At 39.4% G+C, this 23359-nt stretch overlaps 1 protein-coding gene, 1 non-coding gene and 1 pseudogene across 2 annotated transcripts in view; 1 reads left to right on the top strand and 2 right to left on the bottom strand.

The window, feature by feature from the left end:
* The first annotated feature begins 5502 nt into the window (after window positions 1-5502).
* Window positions 5503-8798, top strand: LOC125997271 (nuclear receptor subfamily 1 group D member 2-like; annotated as a pseudogene).
* Window positions 8799-13108: 4310 nt separating this feature from the next.
* On the bottom strand, window positions 13109-13312 carry LOC125997862 (small nucleolar RNA U3). Its single transcript, XR_007491859.1, has one exon. It is a non-coding gene; the product is annotated as a small nucleolar RNA U3 (small nucleolar RNA).
* Window positions 13313-15948: 2636 nt separating this feature from the next.
* Window positions 15949-23359, bottom strand: part of EEIG2 (EEIG family member 2) — an 81463-nt gene continuing 74052 nt past the window's right edge. The window contains exons 7-11 of the mRNA XM_049765763.1: window positions 20306-20401; window positions 19985-20174; window positions 19763-19890; window positions 18968-19037; window positions 15949-16344 (exon numbers count right to left, since the gene is read on the bottom strand). Of these exons, the coding sequence (XP_049621720.1) occupies window positions 16302-16344; window positions 18968-19037; window positions 19763-19890; window positions 19985-20174; window positions 20306-20401 (527 nt within the window). The 3' untranslated portion in view covers window positions 15949-16301. The remainder of the gene's footprint in view (window positions 16345-18967; window positions 19038-19762; window positions 19891-19984; window positions 20175-20305; window positions 20402-23359) is intronic.

Genomic DNA, 23359 nt, shown 5'->3' with positions numbered 1-23359 from the left:
GTGTCACTGGGCATGGCCCAAACCCCCCCCTAAATAATTTATGGATTCTTATCTATTAGATAAGAACTTCTTTATATGCATAAGATTTACCCATTTTAATGTGCCTAGGCAAAAGTGAATGATGCTATATTATTGGTGCATTTGGGAATAAAAATAGCAAACTATACCATCTCTGAGTTATGGTTTTTTTGTTTTGACTTGGTTTTTGGATCACACCTGGTTTTGCTCAGGGGTTACTCCTGGCTCTGCGCTCAGAAATCACCCCTGGCAGGCACGGGGGACCATATGGGATGCCAGGATTCAAATGATAGTATGGAGGTAGGCCTCCATACTATCTCTCTGGCCCCTGCGCTATGGTTTTAATCTGAGTTCTTATCCTAAGCAAGATTTTTCTACTAGAATTTCTTACTAAGCAGAACCAAAACAATCAAAAAATGGGGGGGTGGGATGGAAGAGACTACTTCAACTTAGGAGACACACTAAGAGTTATAACTATTAAAGAAGTAAACATACAAAGAAAGTGTAGATATACCCATTAAGTCTTTTGAGTTAGTCTGTGGGGGGGATAAGATCCAGGGCACATTTTCGTCCCACACTGGTCTTGTGGAGTCTGGGAAATGGTTTTCAACAGTAAGGGATAGATCAGGTAAGTATCCTTGAGCTGGGGGTCCCTCTGGACTGAATCCAGTAGCAAGCAACAGTCCACAATGAGGGGAGATGGAAGAAAATGGGGCACATTGAATGAGTCAGCAGGAGTGGTGGCTCAAGCTTCTTGCTGGGGAGTGAGATTGGGTGTTGAGAGGGTGTCCTTTTGCTTTGGGAGCTGGGTGGAAGCTTACTGGGTTAGGGGGCTGGTCTTGGTTCCTGAGGAGTTAAGAACTGAGGTTAAAGAGATTAAATAGGGCCAGAGAGATAGCATGGAGGTAAGGCGTTTGCCTTTCATGCAGGAGGTCATCTGTTAGAATCGTTCCATATGGTCCCCCGAGCCTGCCTGGAGCAATTTCTGAGCCTGGAGCCAGGAATAACCCCTGAGCACTGCCGGGTGTGACCCAAAAACCACACACACACAAAAAAAAAATTAGTCCAACAGAGGAGTCCACACCCACTTATAGACATTAGAGATTTATTTATAGGTAGTAGTTGGAGGCCTGATCCTTATCAGTTGGGTCAGAGCACAATAAATAAATGAATAAAATAATAATAAATGGGGCCAGCACATCGCAGGGGAAAGATTTTCCAATTTCTAGGATCCAATTTCTTGATGGCAGGGATGAACTTTGCTAAATGAAACTTTCAGGGTTACCTTGTGCATGGAGCATACTAGGATTATTATAATTTTCACATTTAGAGTACTAAACAGTATGGTAGAGAGCCCTACAAGAGGAGTCTACCCCATGTAGTATCATCTACCAGGTCTTGTGCATTGAGGTTCCTTTCCTGAAAGGAAATTGTTGGCATGGGCATTATGATATAATAGTAACATAGCTTGAAAATGAAGAAAAAAGGAACAAAAAAGATAATAATTTGCAAAAATGTACTCAATGAGAGGGCCTGTAAAAAACAACTATGGTGTGCAGTTGCCTATTTCAGTGGTCTCTACGGATATAAGCATTAGATCATAGTAGCAGATGTAACCAAAAGGAAATGGATAAATTGGAGTATTTTTGTCAAGATATTGTCATAATGAGCACTGTATTTGGAGTCTAATAGGATAGAGCACTGAATTGCAAAATTAGGGTGCCCAATCTATATCTCCAAGAACTGCGGACAAAGAAGTTGGAGTTATTTTTATATATAATTAAAATTCAGGCACTAAAACATACTGATAATGAACACTGCAGTGGGAGTTTCTGGCTTCCAATCATATTCTGCACCTGTTTCTTTGGATACAAATATTATAATATTGCTATAGGCCTTTGTAGTGAGAGGTTGATTTGTCATGGCATAACTAGGAATTTCTATATTTTTAGAGAAGGACTGACAGAAGGCCCACTAAGATGCCATTTCCTTAGTGCAGATTGCTGTTTGAAAAACTCCCAAGGAATATTTTACCAGAAGACCTGCTGGGATGCTTCTCTCCCCCACCTCCCAGTGTGGACAATTCCTGAGAAATATTTTTGAGATTTGTGTTATGGTACTGACATTATGTTTCTTTCACAACTAACACCTAACGGCCTATAATATAGCCTTGATCAAATTTCTCTTTACCTGGAAAATCTCAGTACCATATTTAAGACAGAAACAATTTTTTTTCCCTCTCTATCTTTAAAATGCCCTTGAAGTTTCTGCTTCTTGGGACATCTCTAAAAGGACCTTAAAAACCTCAGAATTTACATCAAAAAAGGTTTGGCCAGGATGTAGATTTGGGCTGTTGAACTTTTACCAGAAAAAGAATTACATCTTTTTTAGATATAGTTTGTCTCCTTCATTTTCACCTTTAAATAATGAAACCACTCCCCTTTAGAAATAGAAAATTGATAGAGAAATTCTGCTCCTCCATAGTCCCCTATTTTACATCTGAGGCTTAGCCTAATAGGAACTGCTTTGAGATGTTAAAGTTAATCTTCTCCTTTGTAACTCAGGACTTTTACTTAATATAGATCCTATCATCAGGTCTACGTATTCTCCTAGTCAGGTGAATTGTTATAAAAAAAAAGAATTGTTATATATATCAAAAAAGGCTACTATTAATGATTATGTGTGCTAGAAAATATCAGTGCTTTGTCCATCTGAACATTCTTTTCATACCTGTGACTGGCAATTTGCCTTATATATACCTGTCCCACACTTTAAAGATTATAGTGTGCTGTTTCTCCCACAGACATTGTGTGGCCTCTTTTTCCTTCATATTTCACCATTCATATCACCCGCTCTCCTCAAGGGAACTCAAAAGAAGTTCTCTAATGCAACTGGACTCAAAAGATAGCCCGCAGCATTGATTGGACTCTTGTTCAGTCTAAACAGCTGTTTCCACTCTTGCAGGTTTCTTTGTAGTCTAAAAGAGAGTAACAATTTTGTGTTTCTCCTCTTCCATTTGATTTATGCCCTTCTCTTCACTATGCCATGGCACCACACTGTTCAGAGTATCTATTTTTTTTGTTTTTGTTTTTGTTTTTGGGCCACACCCGGCTTTGCTCAGGGGTTACTCCTGGCTGTCTGCTCAGAAATAGCTCCTGGCAGGCACAGGGGACCATATGGGACACCGGGATTCAAACCAACCACCTTTGGTCCTGGATCGGCTGCTTGCAAGGCAAATGCCGCTGTGCTATCTCTCCGGGCCCCAGAGTATCTATTATTTAGACCATTATGTTTCTTCGAGGAGTTATTCTTTTTTGTTTGTTTGTTTTTGTTTTTGGGCCACACCCATTTGATGCTCAGGGGTTACTCCTGGCTATGCGCTCAGAAATCGCCCCTGGCTTGGGGGGACCATATGGGACGCGGGGGGATCGAACCACTAGCGCTTGCAAGGCAGACACCTTACCTCTAGCACCACCTTCCCGGCCCCTAGAGGAGTTATTCTAAATACAACACATAAGTGATATCATTCTGTATTTATTATTCTTCTGTTGTTTAGTCTCCAGGTGTTAGATTTTTTCCCATATATTTTTTTCTTTTGGTTTTTGGGCCACACCAGAGATGCTCAGGGGTTACTCCTGGCTCTTTGCTCAGAAATTGCTCCTGGAAGGTTCAGGGGACCATATGGGATCCTGGGAATCAAACTTAGGTCCATCCCAGGAAGGCTGCATATAAGGCAAATGCCCTACAGCTGTGCTATCTCTCCAACCCCCAAATCTTCTTTTTACAGTCAGTCTTGATCTTTGTTGCATTGTGGTCTGATAGGGTGCTTAGTATAATTTTTTGTTTGTTTGTTTGTTTTTGGGTCACACCCAGCAGCACTCAGGAGTTATTCCTGGCTCTATGCTCAGAAATCGCCCCTGACAGGCACAGGGGACCATATGGAATGCTGGGATTTGAACCACCGTCCTTCTGCATGAAAGGCAAACGCCTTACCTCCATGCTATCTCTCCGGCCCCATAATTCTTAAATTTGTGATTTTATGTAAGTTAGATTTATGTCCTAAGGCATGGTTTATCCTAGAAAAGTTTCCATGTGCACTTGGGAAGAACGTGTATACCGTTTTCTGAGGATGGAGGATCCTGTATAAGTCCAGTAGTCCTAGTTCTTCCAGTTTCTTTTTTAGGGCTTTTATGTCTTTGCTAGTGTTCTGCCTACTGAATCTGGCTAGTGGCAATAATGGGGTTTTGAAATCTCCCACTACTATCACATTTCTGTCCATGTTTCTTCAGCTTTACGAACTCACATATTTTGTGGCTCTACATTTGGTGCATAAATGTTTATCAGAATTAGTACTTCCTGGTCTAATGTTCTCCTGATAAATAAGCAGTGTCCATTTTTGTCTCTGAGTACTTTCTTGAGGTTGAGTTCAATTAGTCTGATAGGAGTATGGCTGTCTCAGCTTTTTGTTTTGTTTTGTTCGCCAGTGGCATGTATAATTTATTTCATGCTTTTATTCTGAGCCTGTGTATATCCCAAACTTTTAAGTGTATTTCCTACATACAGCAGATACCTGGATTTGTTTCCTGATCCAACCCTCTACTCTGTGTCTTTTAATATGAGAGTTTAGTCTATTGACACTTAAGGAAATTATTGACAAAGAAGGTTGTTGTGCTGTTGTGTAGAGTTCCTATTGTTACAATTGTGTGTTTGTTTTGTATTTGTGATCTCTGAGTAGTTCATTTAAAGTAGGTTTGGTTATTGCAAATATTGTGAGTTTTTTTTTTCTTTTTGGGCTACACCTGGTGATGCTCAGGTGTTAACTCCTGGCTATGCACTCATAAATTGCTCCTGGCTTGGAGGACCATATGGGATGCTGGGATATCAAACCGTGGTCTGTCCTAGGTTAGCGCATGCAAGGCAAACACCCTACCACTTGTGACACCACTCTGGCCCCTGTGAGTTCCTTTTTGTTTGAGAATGTTTTAACCCTTCTTCCCACATAAATGAGAGTTTTTGCTGGGTAGTGAACTCTAGGTTGGAAGTATCTTTCATTCAGTAGTTTAAATATGTCATCCCACTGTCATCTTGCCTGATTTATTTCAAATGGAAGATCTAGTTTGATTCTTATGTTCCTTCCTTTGTACTTGAGATTTTTTTCTTCTTATTGCTTTGAAGAATTAATCTCTTGACATGGTCGAGGTTGCCCTCCCTGTCCACCTCCCTCACTGCTGCGGTGCACTAGCTGCAGGAAGCCCCTGTGCTGTAGCTTTTGTTATTAGGGACCCTGCTGGATTGCCGCTATCTGGGGTGTTGCTGACATTCCTTCAAGACATCCTCTTTCAGTTCAAGGGGTGTGGGTCTTAGGCACACTCTGTCCATGTTGGGGATCCTTGACATTCGCTGCCTTCAGCCTGGGAAGATGCTGAACTGAGCCAGGTTCCTCTGTGGGAAGCAAGTGGCCTCAGCTCATTTCCCGAGGACATCATGGAATTGAATGTGGGAGGTGTGATTGCCTATATCATTTCTTCCAGCTCAACTTCTAGACCTGCTTCTTGTCATAATGATGGTTCTGAGAATAATTTCTAGTCTTCCTCTTCAGTTCCATCTTCTCCAACTAGCTCTAATTCAATTAATGTCATCTTAAAAATGATGAATTGTCTAATATTGAAGGTATCCTGAAGAATTAATTATCGGAGATTCTTCTTTGAAAACAAGTAAACTGAGTGTACTTTGGATGACAAAGAATCATAGTGAAGTGACAAAATTTAGTGGCATAGTTCTACTATGTAAAGTCTGTGGGGATGTGGCATCAGGATTCCACTATGGAGTTCATGCTTGTATGCTTGTGAAGACAGTAAAGGTTTCTTGTGAAGAAGCACTCAACAAAACATCCAGTACAAGAAGTGTCTTAAGAATGAAAACTTCGGGCCCGGAGAGATAGCACAGTGGCGTTTGCCTTGCAAGCAGCCGATCCAGGACCAAAGGTGGTTGGTTCAAATTCCGGTGTCCCATATGGTCCCCCATGCCTGCCAGGAGCTATTTCTGAGCAGACAGCCAGGAGTAACCCCTGAGCATCGCCAGGCATGGCCAAAAAAAAAAAAAAAAAAAAAAGAATGAAAACTTCTCTGAAGAATGAATAGGAAGAGATGTCAGCAGTGTCACTTCAAAAAAAAAAATGTTTATCTGTTGGAATGTCAAGAATTGCTGTTCGGGCCCAGAGAAATAGCACAGCGGCGTTTGCCTTGCAAGCAGCCGATCCAGGACCAAAGGTGGTTGGTTCAAATCCTGGTGTCCCATATGGTCCCCCGTGCCTGCCAGGAGCGATTTCTGAGCAGACAGCCAGGAGTAACCCCTGAGCACCGGCGGGTGTGACCCAAAAACAAAACAAAAAACAAACAAAAAAAGGAATTGCTGTTCAATTTGCCTGTATTCCTAAGCATGAAAAACAGAGGATGCTAATTGAAATGCAAAGTGCAATGAAGACCATGATGAACAGCCAGTTCAGTGGTCATTTGCAGATTGGCACATTAATAGAACATCATGAACAGACAGCTTTGTCAGCCCAGGAGCCACTATGACCTAAGCCCCAGCCAGATCCAGAAAACATCAAAAGTTCTCTTGCTTCTGAGTTTGCAAAGGAAGAAGAGATTGGCATGGTGACTAGAGCATGCAAGAATTCTTCTGTGCATAACCATTAGCAGTGAGAAAACTCACCAGATACCATCCAGCACCAGAGAGAGCGGATTCCCAAGAACTTGGAGTATTATAATTTAAATCATGACCATTGTGGCAGTGGGCTTAGCCATTTTCCTGTAGTGAGAGCCAACAGCATCTCAGTGAACAATATAAAGGGAGGAACATGACGCATGATCCAAATGGGCATGCCATTTGCATTGCAAATGGACACTGTATGAACTTCTCAAATGCTTAATACTTAATATTAAGAGAATTTTGATAGATGGATTTTCTCAGAATGAGAACAATGATAGTTACCTCTGCAACACTGGAGGGAGAATGTATCTGGTCTGTGCAATGAGCAAGTCTTTATATGTAGCCCCTCATAAATTGGGACGTGAAATCTAGGAAAAATTTTCAATGAGTTTTACGCCAGCAGTGAAAAAAAATGGTAGAATTTGCAAAGCATATTCCTGGGTTCAGAGATCTTGCTCAGCACAATCAGATCAACATTTTAATGGCTGGGACTTTGGAGTTTTAATGGTATGATTTGCATCTTTATTTGATTCAAAAGAATGTACTGTCACCTTTTTAAGTGGAAAGAAGTATAGTGTGGATGATTTGCACTCAGTGGAAGCAGGGGATCTGCTTAAACTCTGAATTTAGTAAGAAGCTGTGTTCTCCAACTGAGCAATGAAGAAATGAATTTGTTTACAGGCAGCAGTTGTCCTGCTGTCTGCAGATCGATCTGGAATAGAAAATGTCAACTCTGTGGAGACTTTGCAAGAAACCCTTCCCCATGCACGAAGGACCTTAATAATGAAAAACCATCCAAATGAAGCCTAAATTTTCACAAATCTACCGTATATAGTCGAGTATAAGCTGGCCCAACTATAAGCCAACCCCCCCCCCTAATTTTACCCTAAGAACTGGGACAACTTAGTGACTCGAGTGTAAGCCAAGGTGGAAAATGCAGCAGCCACTGGTAAATTTCAAAAATAAAAATATATACCCACAGCAATTACAATAATTGAGAAATCAGTAGGTTAAATGTTTTTCAATATTTATTGCTAAAGAAAAACTAAACTAGTAACAATAACTTAAAAACTTGAAAGTGCAGAAAACCATAGCTTAACAGGTAATCAAGCTAAATCACAAAGGTTGAAATCCTTCAAAACTGGATTCCTCCTCCTCATCATCATTATGTCCAAACAGAGCTTCAGCTTTATCTGATGTGAGGGTATTGTTGGTGTACCTATCTGAGACCCTGGATTTGGGTGTAGCTACCTAAGACCCACCCATTTCTGGGAGGGGTCTTGGGAACCAGATATTAGGTGTAACCTTACCTGCAAAACCCCGCCCATTCCTGAGAGGGGTCTTGGAATAGGTAGATAAACCCTGGAGCCAGGGGATTAGGGGCTGCTCTGCCCTACTGGGCTCGCGGGCTTTAGGTTCTTTGCCTCTTTTGGTCTTTGACTAGGATGGAGGCCAAAGGAAGATGGCTGAATTATAAGATGCAGGGCTAAGAATGGCCAAATGCTTGAAAGGTTATGAGATAGGCCACACACCTGTGGTGGTCAGGGCATGAATAAAGATGATGCTTCCTAATGCCTGCCTGTGAGTGAGTCTTGATTACGCCAATCACCTGGGTCCGGACCCACCGGCTGAATGGGGTTGCGGAGCCACGTGGCCTGGGATGGCAGAGAGAAATCCATCGCCATCCAGCCCCATTGTTAATTATTTAATTCAACAGGTATCAGCATAGACATTGTCATCATCACTGAGTTTGTAGATATCATCATCACTGCTATCAGTCTCAAAGTGTAGAATATTGTGGGTTAAATAGTTCAGCTGCTACCTCTTCAACTCAGCCAAGATTTGTGGACTGAGCTGAATCACTGCCCCCTCCAGCAGATGACAGAAGACTACTGGAGACTACACGCATGACCCGCGTATAAGCTGAGTTCGATGTTTTCGGCACAAGTTTTGTGCTGAAAAACTCTGCTTAGACTTGAGTACATAGGAACTTCTAAAGTTGCCAGATCTTCTATCTCTCAGTAACATGCACTCTGAGGAGCTCCTTGGCCTTTAAAGTTCACCCCTAAGGCTTTTTGTTTGTTTAGACATAAAAAGACTCATGCTAACTGTACATTTTATGCTAAGTGCTTATATGTGTATATCATATGTGGAGATAGAAAAGACCTTTGAGACCATATGAGATTGTAGATTCTTATAACATTGCAATAGTGTTTGAATTGCGATATCTTCAGCCATGATTAGATACTGTCTGTATTTCCCTGATAGACCAACCAGCTATGTCTCACAAACTGGAGAAATTACACTGAATTATAATCACACTGAATGTCTGTAGTGTTACAGCCCTTAGGATGGGCTTGGATGGTGGTGGATGGTGATGGAACCTTTCTCTGCCATCCCAGGCCACGTGGCTCTGCAACCCCCTTCTGCCAGCGGGTATCTGAGTCCAGGAGAGCTGTGGGCAGAAATCTCACTCACAAGCAGGCTTCGGGAAATAGCATCTTTATTCATGCCCTAGCCACCACATGTGTGTGGCCTAACATAACCATTTATGCTGAATCCGTAATAGTACCTTGTTTCTTAGCCATCTCTCCTCTGACCTCCATCCAGGCAAATCCTTAATCCCCTTTTTGCCCCTTAGGCAAAACCTTTTATAACCTTCCAAGACCCCTCCCAGAAATGGGAGGATCTATTAGCAGGTAAAGTTACCCGTAGCAAGACCCCTCCCAGGAATGGGTCTTGCAGGTAAGATCAAGTTACACAGGAAGGATGGGGGGATGGGGCCACAAATGTCAAACTTGTATCTGCCAAAACCAAAACCTATTTTTAATCTCCCTGTGGTATAAATAAAATGCACAATCACAAGTAGTTGAGATCTAAAAATTAATGTTTTGTGATAGAAGTTCTATTGTATGATGGAAGCTTGATTTTACTAGACTATTCAGATTAGGTAACGGAGTCCATGGTTAGAAGGTGTCCATGTTTGTAATTTACTCTGCCACTGTTGAACTGTATGATTTTGGGCAGGTTGTTTGTGGAAACAAGAATGGATAGTTTTCCCAATGCCCTGCCTCAAAGAGATGCTGAAAATGTCTTTAAAGCATATTTACATCTTGGGAGATAGACATAAAATAAATAAAACAAACTTTTAGCCCTAAAAAAAGACAATCTTTGTTTTTTGTTATTTGAATTAATACATGTCTTGGCATTGATCTGTTAGGGTCTATTTTGTTTGGCACTCTTTCGCCTCTTGGATTTGTATAGCCGCCTCTTTCCAGAGAGTGGGAAAATTCTCTGTATTTCTCTCACTACTTGTTCATCTCCTTTCCCCATTTTCTCTTCTTCTGGTATTCCTATTAGGCAGAAATTATTTCTCTTGTCTTTGTTCTTTAAGTACCTTACATTTTCTTCCAATGTTTTGCTTCTCATTTCTTTGATTTCTTTGTTGCTGTTGGCTTGTATTATGTCTTCAAGTTCATCCATGCTATTCTCCATGTGTGTAATTTTGCTATTATGGCTTGCTAGCATGTATTTTCATTCTCTTAGTTTCTCATTTGTATGGATTTAGCAAAACATCCAGTACAAGAAGTGCCTGAAGAATGAAAACTGCTCTATAATGAGAATGAATAGGAAGCGATATCAACAGTGTCACTTCAAAAAAATGTTTATTTTTTCTCTCTTCTGATAGCTATTCTTTGAGTTCGTTGAATTGTCTATGGATTTCTTCATTTCTTTGGCAGTGATTACTTGAATTCCATTGCTAAGACATTGAATGCTGATTTTAGGTCCTCATCTATAGTGTTTGCATGCTTTGGAGGACTTGGAAATTTGTTAGGATTTCTCTTCATATCCCCAGCTGCTGGTGTCTTCCTTAGTTTCCCCACTGTTATTGCATTGGATGAAATGGAGTGCTGGAGTTTCAGTGTTTAAAAAGTGGTCTGTTTAATTGTATATGTGGTGGTTGGAGGTATATCTGTTTGGGGGTTTATTCTAAGTAAGCGAGGTTGTTCCAAGTATGAAAGAAATGTACACTAGTTTGTTGGGTTCTTCTGGTTTGGGGGCTGTATATTTTCTAAGGGAAAGAAACATTAGACCTGTTCTGTCTAGAGCCATCTGGTATATGCTGAAATGTCTGCAAGGTTTGTGGGGCAGTGGATCAATGGGCTTTATTTCCTCTGTGGGCACAAGACTTTTGTGACAGTTGCTTGGAGGTCCAGAGGAGGAAGGGTGAAGGAAGGGCTGTTTTGCAAATGCTTGCCAGGAGTAATTTCTATATATAGAGCCAGGAGTAACTCCTGAACATCTCTGGGTGTGCCCCTCCCCTACAACACCCTAAAAAACTACTTCTATATGTGGTGAAAACTGGTTGTTATGGAAGGGAAATGGAAAGCATAAATAAAGGACCTTTTTGGTGATGGGGTGGTATTGGAATTTCATTGGTGAGTGTCACATTACATACAGAAATGCAAAGTTAAATCACTAAAATTTTAGAATATTATAAACTAATGACAAGCCAATGACAAAGTAGTTTAAAGTATCTGGCATACATAAGAAGCTGGAATGTGCAAGATTCTTCAGAATTCTCAGGAGACTGGATTGCAGATGTCTTTTCAGACTTCTGTCCTCGAGAATGAGAAAAAGAATTTGTTGTTTTAAGGCACTACAAAAGGCATAACACTGTACCAACTGTACTCATAAAACATACATTCATGTAAATTGTTATATCAATTAAAAATATAACCAAAAAAGCACACCATCCCTAAGAAAACAGCACTGTCTTACTACACGACATATTCCTAAAATTAGCTCATGTATTCATCACAATTGGAAATACTTGATGGCATTATTATAACTATATTATTTAGATTTGGGGTCACACTTTGGCCATACTCAGATATCACTTCTGAGAGGGCTGGGTTGGGAGAACCACATGTGGTACCTGGGAATGAACCTGGGTTGGCCATGTAGAAAGCATTTTCTCTCTAGCCCACTGGAATTATATTTATCCTGTATTAGAAAACAGGTTTAGAGGGGAGTTCAAATTCATATTCAGGTGTAAGTACTCCCCAGGCTACAGTATGAACAATCTCAGAATTTAAAGAATTGTTTTTCATTGGAGGCATTGGAGTTTGATCAAGTCCCTGGTGATAAAGAAAAGGAAATTCTTTGAGAAAACTATGCTGGGCATTTGTGTTTTATAGTTTTTCCCCTTGGGGAAAAGGGACTCCAGCAGTCTCAGAGGTCCTGGAATCAATCCCAGTGTGCTTGGCCAAAGAGGCCAAGGGTTTAATGCTTAGAGCCAGAGATATAGCACTGAGGGAGGTGGGATGCAGTGGGTGGTGGCCTGCAGTGTCAGAGACCACCAGGACTATTCTGAGGTACTGGGAAGGGCTTCTAGAGTCACACCTAGTGGCATCAGGGAGCCTGCAGGACTATCAGTGATGTTCAGGGAGCCTCTCATGCATGCCAAACACGAATTCCTGATTCCATGCTTTATTGTTCCAGCTCTGGTGTACAGAATTTTTTGTTTGTTTGTTTTTCGGCCACACCCAGTCACGCTCATGGGTTACTCCTGGCTATGTGTTCAGAAATGGCTCCTGGCTTGGGGGACCATATGGGATGCCGGGGGATTGAACCGAGGTCCATCCTGGGTCAGCCACGTGCAAGACAAATGCCCTACCACTGACCTATTGCTCCAGCCCCTGGCGTACAGAATTTTAACTAAAATTTTAAGGTACATACAACATTCTAAATTTTAAGGTATGATTTATTGAACATTATAAGATTCACCATTATTACATTTTACAAATACTTTATAATAAAAAATTTAAAATAAAAAAGGAAGGAAACATTTCCTGGAATTATAATTTTACAGTTACCATATATATAAATATGAAGGTCATTCTCCAAGTATTAGAACAAAATACTAACGGAATCACTTCAATAAAAGTTTTTGATAAACACTTACATGATTACTCAAAATTGTGAACTTCCAGAAGACCATAAAAAAAGTTAGCCTCGCAAAATGATGTTAAGAAAAGAAAATCAAACAATGTCTTTCTCTGGATAAAATTTGGTCAACAAATTTCAGAGAATTTTCTGTTATACGTAAGATATACAGACATATAAACTATCTTATATACACAAGATGAATATAAACATTTGGCTATGTAAATTAAAATTTTATCAACTTTTTAGCAGTGAGGAGTAGCTAGTATGATTTAAATTATACTGTGTATAATCTTAACAGTCATATATATCTATATCTATCTCTATATATATATATATATATGGGACAATTAAGGCCTTTATTTCCAGAGCAATCTTAAGTGGGTAATATACTCAAATTATATATATATATATATATATTTTTTTTTTTTTTTTTTGCATTCTCTCCCTCTACGCTTTCCAGAGGAAAGGAAGAACGATCATCAGTGACCAAAGGCAGTTGCAGAAGCAACACCTAGAGCCGGCTTCACGCTCAGGAGAGGACGCTCTGGCTCCTCGTGGCTTCAGATGCTATACGATCAGAGCAACTTCTCTAGTTACATACTATAGAAATGATCCCTGAAAGTATAGTCTTATACTCATATTTTTCATCTTTTTCATTTTTTAGATTTCATATTCTTTAATATTTCCAGATATTAAAATTATCAGAGTACCTAAGTCAACCAATAAAGAGTAGCATGACACTATTTCAACTATATCTAGAACTTGATTTGTTCATATAATGTACCATTTAAGAGAACTGACCAAGGCTCCAGTTAAGATAAAATGAAACACCATCCTATGAATTCAATCTCATTGGGTATACTCATTGGTATGAATGGTATACTGTTCACATTTCACATTTAAAAACACTTCAAACCCCCCTCCCCCCCCCCCAAAAAAAAAAAGGGCCCGGAGAGATAGCACAGCGGCGTTTGCCTTGCAATCAGCCAATCCAGGACCTAATGTGGTTGGTTCGAATCCTGGTGTCCCATATGGTCCCCCCGTGCCTGCCAGGAGCTATTTCTGAGTAGACAGCCAGGAGTAAGCCCTGAGCACCGCTGGGTGTGGGCCAAACCTCCCCCCCCTCAAAAAAAAAAAACAAAAACACTTCAATGAAGTACTCAATATGCTTAAGTTTAAGCATATTAAGCTCAAGCTTGCAAAGTGATCTAGTAGCATGGAAATCACAATGTCTAAAGTTATTTCTAGATATTTTAGTTTACTGAAACCTATTACTACCCAAATTTGAAATAAGTTTTGATTAGAACTAGTTGAAGATTTTGTTTTACTTTTCAGCTATAAATGACCTTTGTGGTCCCCAGTTTTCATGCAAAAAAATTAGAGTATTTTGCTGCAATGGTAAGGTGGACTTTTAGATTCCATGACTGGATAATTTGAAATTTAACTTTTAATATTTATAAATAAATTTACTGAAATCTTTTTCCAGTTTGTTTTCTCAATCTCACTCAATTCAACCAAAAATGGACTCGGTCTTTAATATACAGATTTCTTTTTCAATAGCAGTATAGTGAAGGTATTAACAGTATATGCTTTAAAAAATAAGCAGAAACTAGGGCAGAAACTTCGGTAACTGATAAACATATAAATATTTGCAAAAGACTGTAGGGAAATTTTGATAGTACAGTAGGATAAAATGAATCCAAATCTTATCATTGACTTTAGAGGACATGCCATCTTTTTCTATCCCTAATCAATATTTCTATTTACTTTAAGTTCTTGTGATATTTTCATAAATTAAGATATATCTGGTGGCTACTAAAATTATAAAGGCACCATGCTAAAAGCACCAAGACAGGTGCTTGTTATTATTTGAAAAGCTGCAAAACCATTTGCAGAAGCACCAATAAAAAATAGAGCCTCAAATAATATTTTGAAAATAGAAAACTGTTTTAAGACATGATAATAAATATCTCTTAAACAATATATTCCTATCTCTATTAAGATCTTTATTTTTTATAATTTATAACAAATGGATCAGTTTGTTTATTTGGACACAGCAGATCTTTTAGATTTAATATGTTCCCTGATGAGACTATTTAGTCCCAATTTGAGTCAAATTTTTCTTCAAAACAAACAAAAAATATATCTAGCTAAATGATTCAGAAAATCCTTTCAACAAATATTTTCAAAAAGGGGGTTATCTCTTTAAAAATATGAGTATCTATTTGAAAAAGTAGTACTGAATTAATTTGGAAAAGTCAGTCCTCAAAAGATTAAGAAAATAAGCCTAACATGGAATATTAGTTTTTTTTCCAAGTCTCTAAATTTGGGTACTAAAATAGTATCTTCTTAAAAACAATATATTTCCTCTTTTATTTAGCCCACATGAAAATACTTAGATCAGATCAATTCTAGTCTAACATTACACATTTCTTGGGTACATTTTTTTAAAGTAGGGGGTGGGAATTACTGATTAATTATTTTTATAAAATTTGCTTTTTTTATTTAGCAACTGGTTTGAAGAAATTAGCTTTCCACACAAATCATCATGTAAGACTAGAAAAGGCTTATCTGCTGGGCTATTAAACTGGATCCATTTTATAGAGTCTTATTTTAAAAGCTCTATTTGATGCATGCTTTATCCTATTCTTGCTTCAAAAGCACTACCTTCCAAAAGAAAACATAGTCTATTGGTCACAGGGTGCTCAAACAGAAAAGTGCGTCAAGCAGCGGGGCCCTGCCTTTTGGATACTGCTTCCTTGGAATCGTTTTCAGTTCCAAGTAAGTGTAAACTTACAGAGAAAAAGATGTTTTTTTTTTTTTTTTTTAATACATTAGTTCTCATGTTCTAAAACTTGACTTCAGAAACCAGCTTATAGTATTCATGTAGTTACAATGCTCTGATATCAGGAGCCTTAGGTAGTCCAATGTACCAAAAAGCAGATGTATCTTGAAAATCTTATATAAGACTACCAGTAGGAGTTATGCAGCACATCTAATATTAACATTTCACAATACATGTTGTATAATAGTGGCACCATAACCACTCACATATTCAGACTTAAACACACCTGTCACTAGACTTACAATGGATACCCTTAGAATTATTACATATTTTAAGTGTTTAAATGGTAGCATTAACATCTTCCCCATATATATGTACATATATATATATATCAATTACTGCATCAAAGAGAGTTGACAAACCGTATAATACTATAGGTGGAATATGGAAGGTTTCCTCGGGAGAAATTACAATCATCTAGGCAGAAATTACAGGGTCTAAATTATATCCAGTTATTACCTCTTGAATGTAAAACTAAGTGATGAGAGCTCCAATCTATGGGTTAGCTCTTTCTACAAGGAAATGCAGCTTTTCCTGATCATCTGCTGCAGTTCCAGAAGCTTCTGAGCACACAGGACATGTGACCCAAATGGGCAGCTTTTCTGTCAGGTGGGTGCAGAGGGGAGCAGCAGCACTTGAACTCAGTGTCAGCTTCCCCAATCCTGGCCAATGTACAAGGTTCATGCTCTATGGTCTCCCAAGTGCTTGAATCAAGTGCTTTGAGAGTTCAGCTGTCGTCACATCTTAAAAAAGCTTCAGCTCATGGTCTTGACTTCTAGCGTTTAATCACAACTTGTTCATAAGCTCCAGATTTCACTCTGAAACAGCAGGAAAAAAAAAAAAAAGAAAATTGTAATAATGCCCAGAGACAATAGAGATGAGGACCAGAAGAACTGGCTCACAGTATGAAGCTCACCACAGAGTAGTGAGTGCAGTTAGGGAAAAAAACTACACTAACAACTATGATGACAATCTGTTTTGTTTTTTTTGTTTTTGTTTTTTTGGGCCACACCCATTTGATGCTCAAGGGTTACTCCTGGTTAAGCACTCAGAAATTGCCCCTGGCTTGGGGGGACCATATGGGACGCAGGGGGATGGAACCATGGTCCTTCCTTGGGTAGCGCTTGCAAGGCAGACACCTCATCTCTAGAGCCATCTCACCTGCCCCTATCATGACTATCTTAATGAGTAAGGGAAGTTGAATGCCTGTCTCAAATACAGACAAGGGTTGGGAAGTAGTGTGTGTGGGGGTATTGGTGGTGGGAATGTTGCACTGGTGAAGGGGGTGTGTTCTGTTTATGACTGAAACCCAACTACAATCATACTTGTAATCATGGTGCGTAAGTAAAGATTTTTTTATATTAAAAAAATGTCAGGGGCCAGAGAGATGGCATGGAGGTAAGGCATTTGCCTTGCATGCAGAAGGACTGCGGTTCGAATCCCAGCATCCCATATGGTCTCCTGTGCCTGCCAGGGACCAGGAGTAACCCCTGAGAGCTGCCAGGTGTGACCCAAAAACCAAAAAAAAAAAAAAGGTCAACATTCTGAACTGTCATTCTTGAAGTTTTTCTAGTTGACCTTGCTTAGATAGCATGAAAGGCATTCAAGCTCTCCTAGAGGTAATTTCCACTGGCATGACAGAAGTACTTTCAAGATTAAATACCTCTAGTTCATATATTTGAGTTGCCTCAGATCCTCTCATTCTCACAATATTCAGGTAACCTTATAAATTCTAACCCTATTAAGGCTAAAAGAGCTGAAAGCTGATGGGTCAGAGAGATAGTCCAGGGGTTAAGGCATTTAACTTTAAACCTACAATAGACTCTTGTTTGGTGCTCCACTTTGCATACAGTTCCCTGAGCACAGAGCCAGGTGTGTAAGCAAGGCCCCCAAGAACCAGTGCATGTGGCCCATTTCCCTTCCCCACAACACTTTTTATAATTTTGGAGTAATTTTAGATAGGAAAGTTGCAAAAATAGTACAGAATTCTAAAAGGTCCTTCCCCTAGCCTCTTGCATATTAGCATCTTAATGAAAACAATGGAACATATTTGTCAAAATTTAAGAGATGAATGAGTACTGGTACAACATGATTAAGCAATCTAGACCTTGTCAATCCACTAACGATCTTTTCAGTTCCTGGATCAATATAGAAAACTACATGTAGTTATCATGTCTCCTTGATCTGTAACAGATTATCAATCTCTGTTTTCCTAGATATTTCCTTGGTATTTTTGAAGAGTACTAGTCAGTTATTTTATAATATGTTCTTTAATTCAAATGTATCATTTTTTATTTTTTTGTTCTTTGAACTTTCTCCCTCTGTCCCTTCTACTTTCTATCCTTCCCTCCCTTTCTCTCTCTCTCTCTCTCTCTCTCTCTCTCTCTCTCTCTCTCTCTCTCTCTCTCTCCCTCCCTCTTCCTTCCCACCCTCTCTCCCTCCCTTTGAGACTGAAAAGCTCAGGGGTTCACTTCTGGTTCTGGAATCAGGAATTCTGGAAGGCAGCTAGCTATGCTCACCACTATATCACCAACGCGACATTGGAATCAGGAATTCTGGTGAAACTCGAGGAACTATATAGGATGCTGGATATCAAATCCAGGATGGCTGTGTGTAAGGAAAGCACCCTACCAGCCATACTGTTTCTTTAGTTCCTTCAATTCAGATTTATCTGATATTTTCTCATTACTTTGATGGCAATATAATTTTCTGGAGAAGAGTTTCACAGAATTTAAGACCTTCATTTTTCTAAATGGCTTTTCTTTTTTTTTTTTTGTTTTTGTTTTTTTGGGTTTTGAGCCACACCCGGCAGTGCTCAGGGGTTACTCCTGGCTATCTGCTCAGAAATAGCTCCTGGCACGCACTGGGGACCATATGGGACACCGGGATTCGAACCAACCACCTTTGGTCCTGGATCGGCTGCTTGCAAGGCAAATGCCGCTGTGCTATCTCTCCGGGCCCCTAAATGGCTTTTCTAATGCCCATTTTCAAACTACCCTTTTCAACTTCTTGCCTGATGCTCTCCTGGCCATATTCTGAAATCATATTCAATGGCATAAAATATGAACTGAATACAGTATAATTTCTAACATTACCAAGAATAAGGAAAATGAAGCTTATTAATGGACACAATTCTCCTTATGGAGCCATTAATATTTATATTTTCTAGCCTCAGTTTACCATGAAAAGTTTTAACCTTTATATTTGAAAGGAAAATCCAGGGCTGGAGCAATAGTACAGAGGGTAGGGTACTAACCTTGCATGTGGTCAACCTAGTTCAATTCCAGGTACCACATATGGTCCCTTGAGCCTCACCAGGAGTGATCCTTGTGAACAAAGTCAAGAGTAAACCCTGAACACCACTGGGTATAGTCTAACAATCAAAAAGAAGAAAAATGCAGAATATTCTTTACTTTAATGAGTACTGTTTGAGCTACATACCTGTTTGGAAGATGATGGTTACCAAAGGTTGTACTTCCCCCAGGGCCTACAAAGAGCCTCAGTCCTTCCTCTGTAATACATTTTTAAAGTATTTGTTATAGAAACCATCATAAGGTTATGGTCAAGTAATATTCACATTATAATAAATTTCACCTTTTAGCTTTCTTAAAATAAATTAAAAACTCGAATAAAGCTACACATGTTTTCAAACAGGCAATTAAAAAAACTCTTAGAGACAGACAAAAAGATGCAGAATGGTCTCACTCATCTATGGGTTTTAAGAAAAATGAAAGACATTTTTGCAATAATAATTTTCAGGCACAAAAGAGAAAAAAGCTGGAAGTTACAGCTCACCTCATGAAGCTCACCGCAAACAGGGATGAGTTTAGTTAGAGAAATAACTACGTTTTGAACTATCTTAATAATGAGAATGTACGAGGAAAATAGAAAGCCTGTCTAGAGTACAGGCGAGGGTTGGGTGGGGTGGAGGGAGATTTGGACATTGGTGATGGGAATGTTGCACTGGTGATGGGTGGTGTTCTTTACATGACTGAAACCCAAATACAATCATGTATGTAATAAAGTTGGTTAAATAAAATAAATTTAAAAAATGTAAAAAAACCTCTCCTAACAGTTATTTTTTTTATCAATTTTCCTACAATCAATTTTTTTTAAAACTGAGTCAAGAGATAGCTTTCTATAAAAATTTCTACAAAGTGCGTGTATTCTATTTTTCTCTTTCTAACAAGCTACATAATAAAACTTAATCCATTGTTAACTGTTCTCTGTTCATACCTTCCGCACTGGAATCCAGGCTGAAGTCTTGACTCTGCAATATTTTCTCCACAATATCATCTGCATCCACTCTGGTGTCGTCGACTCGCTTCAGTTGAGATTCTACAGAGTCTTGTTTTACTGGGCATCTTTGAAAATAATGGACTTTTTTTTCTCCTTTTTATTATGTTAAGAGGCCAAGTTGAGTTTTCCCACCCACCAGAACTGAGAGCAAGGGGATACCTGACAAGTGTTTCTGAGGTTGTGTCTTCTTGGTCAGCAGTATCCAAATTTGGTTCAGCTAGTTTTTGCTCAGTTTCATCACATGGCTCGAGAATACTTTCAACCCCGGTTGAGGTGCTACCCACAGATGTATTTCTCCTATGGCAGAACTCAGAGAAACTTGATGACCGGGAGTGGCATGTGCTATACCCTGAAGAGAGTGAGACAATGATAGAAGTGACAGAAAGTCACTTCGGATATGACAGATGCCAAATATACTGAGCTCAAACTTTGTTAAAGCAATACATGTCTAAACAATTCAATTTCACTTCAAGTCACTACCTGATACTTTAGACTGCTGGCTTGCATAGCTTGATGTTCTTGAATGTCCACAGGCACCAAGTTCATCTGGAACAGAGGCACTCTTCGCTGAAAGATCTGTAGGAAGGTGTAACATGATGTTACTATCACTGCAAACATGTCAATGGCCAATTTATATACCAATTTGAATTTTATAAAATCTCAAGTTCATTTTTTTGTTTTTGTTTTTTTTTTTGTTTTGGTTTTTGAGCCACACCTGGCGGTGCTCAGGGGTTACTCCTGGCTGTCTACTCAGAAATAGCTCCTGGCAGGCACGGGGGACCATATGGGACACCGGGATTCGAACCAACCACCTTTGGTCCTGGATTGGCTGCTTGCAAGGCAAACGCCACTGTGCTTTCTCTCTGGGCCCTCAAGTTCATTTTTTATTTTTTGGTTTTTGGCCCACACTCATAAGTGCTTAAAAGTTACTCTTGGCTATGCATTCAAGAGTTACTCCTCCTAGAGAGTTCAGAGAACAATATGGGATGGTGGATATAGGACCTAGGTCAGTTATATGAAAGGCAAACTCTAGCATCATTCTGGTCCACAAATGTGAAATGCGAGAAAAGTAAGTTACAAAGTGAATGGCATCTCTTCAAATCTAAACTATGTAGAATAACTCTATTATAAGAAATTGCCAGGTGTGACCTCAAAAACAATAACAACCACCACCAAACCAAAACTCTGGGACTAGAACAATAGTACAGGGGATAGGGTGATTGCCTTGCATGCAGCAATCCTATATATATACTCTTCCTTTGAGTATTTCCAGGAGTGATCCCTGAGCACAGAGCCAAGAGTAAGCCCTAAACACTGCCAGGTGTGCCCCAAATCCTCTCATCCCTAAGCCCTACCAGAAAGAATTTCTGGCATAAATTACAAAGAGAAAAAGACGAGATGTTCCTACGTTAAGTAATTTCCCCAAGACTTTATTTTATTTTATTTTTTAGGTTTGGAGCCACTCTTGGCAGTGCTCAGGGCTTACTTCTGGCTTTGTGTTCAGGGGTCACTCCTAATGGGTACTGTAGTGCTGGGGTCATACTGGGGTTAGTCACATACAAGGTAAGTGTCTTAACTACTGTACTATCTCTTCAGCCCTCTAATGATTTTAAAGAAGAAAATAAATTAAAGGATTCAAGAGAAGATGGGACATGACCACATCTACATTTTGGGACGATCACTAGTGTTTAGGAGGAAAACTTTTCATAATCAGCTGAGAGTAAGAGGCATATATCAGGTACAAATTATAGGGATATTGAGAAAATAGGAAAACCAGGAAGATTTTGTGCAAGATGTATGGAATCTGAGACACTTGAGGACACACCCATTGTATATCTTCTTTATCCCTAAGGATGATAAGAATATAAGCATTTTCCCGAAGAAAAAGATAACACAGATTTCAATATAATATGTGGCATGAACTATAAATTTCTGAAAAGCATTTGTAAATTTGAAAGTCAAGAGGGAAGTATGGAGTCAACATCAGTTTGTAAACTCCAAGTGGCTAAACTCACATGAACAAGATCAGATTTATTGATTGATTGGTTGATTGACCACAGCTAGTGATTCTCAGGGCTCCTGGCTCTATGTTCAGGAATCACTACTAGCAGACTTGGAGAACCATCTGGAATTCTGGGGATTGAACCAGGTCTGTTGCATGCAAAGCAAGTGCCCTATTAATGTACTATCACTTCAGTTTCAAGAACAAGATCAGATTTACATAGATATGATATCTGTATGCAACTATAAGTGACATGGCCCAGGGAGTAAGTAGGGGGAACCAAGCCCTGATTAAAGTAACTGTTCATGAAGGTGAAAGATGAAGATGACACGAGGAAACAAGAAGTGGGGAAATATCAAAAAGATGGAAGTCCAGGAACAAGAAAATTTTAAGGTCAAAGCAATGAGAGCACAAACATGTATTTCTTGGTGAAGGGGGTGTTCTTTTTTGTAACTAAAACCCAACTACAACATGTTTGTAATTGTGATGTTTAAATAAAGATATTAAAAAAACAAAAAGTAAAAACAAAATAAAAAACCTTATGTTTCTGGAGACATTAACAGGGGGTAGAAAGACTGCATGTGCATTTAGGAATAACTGGACAGCTGTTAAAGCAAGTATATTGCTTCTTTGAGTTCCTGGGTTCAATTTATGGACACACATACAGTAGGGCTAGAGTGGTTTCTGATTTTTGTTTTTTTCCAATACAAGAAAGAATTTGCATGATTAAAATATTGAAAAGGAGAATGGTTAACAGTTTCCAAAGGACCACTGACCCTGAATTAGTAACTTTTACAGTTTTCATTATCTATCATGAACCTTAAGGATTTGAAAAGGCTATGCCTTTTGATAATGGATAGTGTTATCTGTGCCACTTTACCTTTGTGAATTTTTTTTTTGGCAGGAGAGGGCTTCTCAGAGGCCACCTGGCTTGGCCATGCAGGTCTGATGGCTCAGAGCTCAGGTTTGCTCTGGCCCAGTGAAGCTGGGAGCCACTGAGGGTTTCAAAAAGTGATGTTGGGGATCAAGTTTTGAGTTATTTCCTTGGTATGTTTCTTTTGGTGTTTTGTCCTTTTTAAAATTTTTTTATTTTTTTGATTTTTGGGTCACACCCAGTGGCACTCAGGGGTTACTTCTAGCTCTGTGCTCAGAAATCACTCCTGGAAGGCATGGGGGGACCATATGGGATACTGGGATTCGAACCTATGTCTGTCCTGGATCTGCTGTGTGCAAGGCAAACCACCCTACTGCTGTGCAATCTCTCCGACCCTTGTGTTTGTCCTTTAAAAAAATATCTCTGTTCAGGGGACAGAGCGGTGGCTCAGCGGTAGGCTATTTGCCTTGCAAGCGGCTGACCTAGGAAGGTTCTGGGTTTGATTCCCCGGTGTCCCATATGGTCCCCCAAGCCAGGAGTGATTTCTGAGCACAAAGCATGGAGTAACTCCTGAAGATCACCCAGTGGTGGCCCAAAAACCAAAAATAAATAAATAAATAAATAAATAAATTTCTGTTCAGTAATATGAGAGGTAATA

This window comes from Suncus etruscus, chromosome 19, assembly GCF_024139225.1.
Source record: "Suncus etruscus isolate mSunEtr1 chromosome 19, mSunEtr1.pri.cur, whole genome shotgun sequence".
Taxonomy (NCBI): Eukaryota; Metazoa; Chordata; class Mammalia; order Eulipotyphla; family Soricidae; genus Suncus; species Suncus etruscus.
The sequence above is the reverse complement of the archived record's forward strand: the minus strand, read 5'-3'. Positions and strand labels throughout refer to the sequence as shown.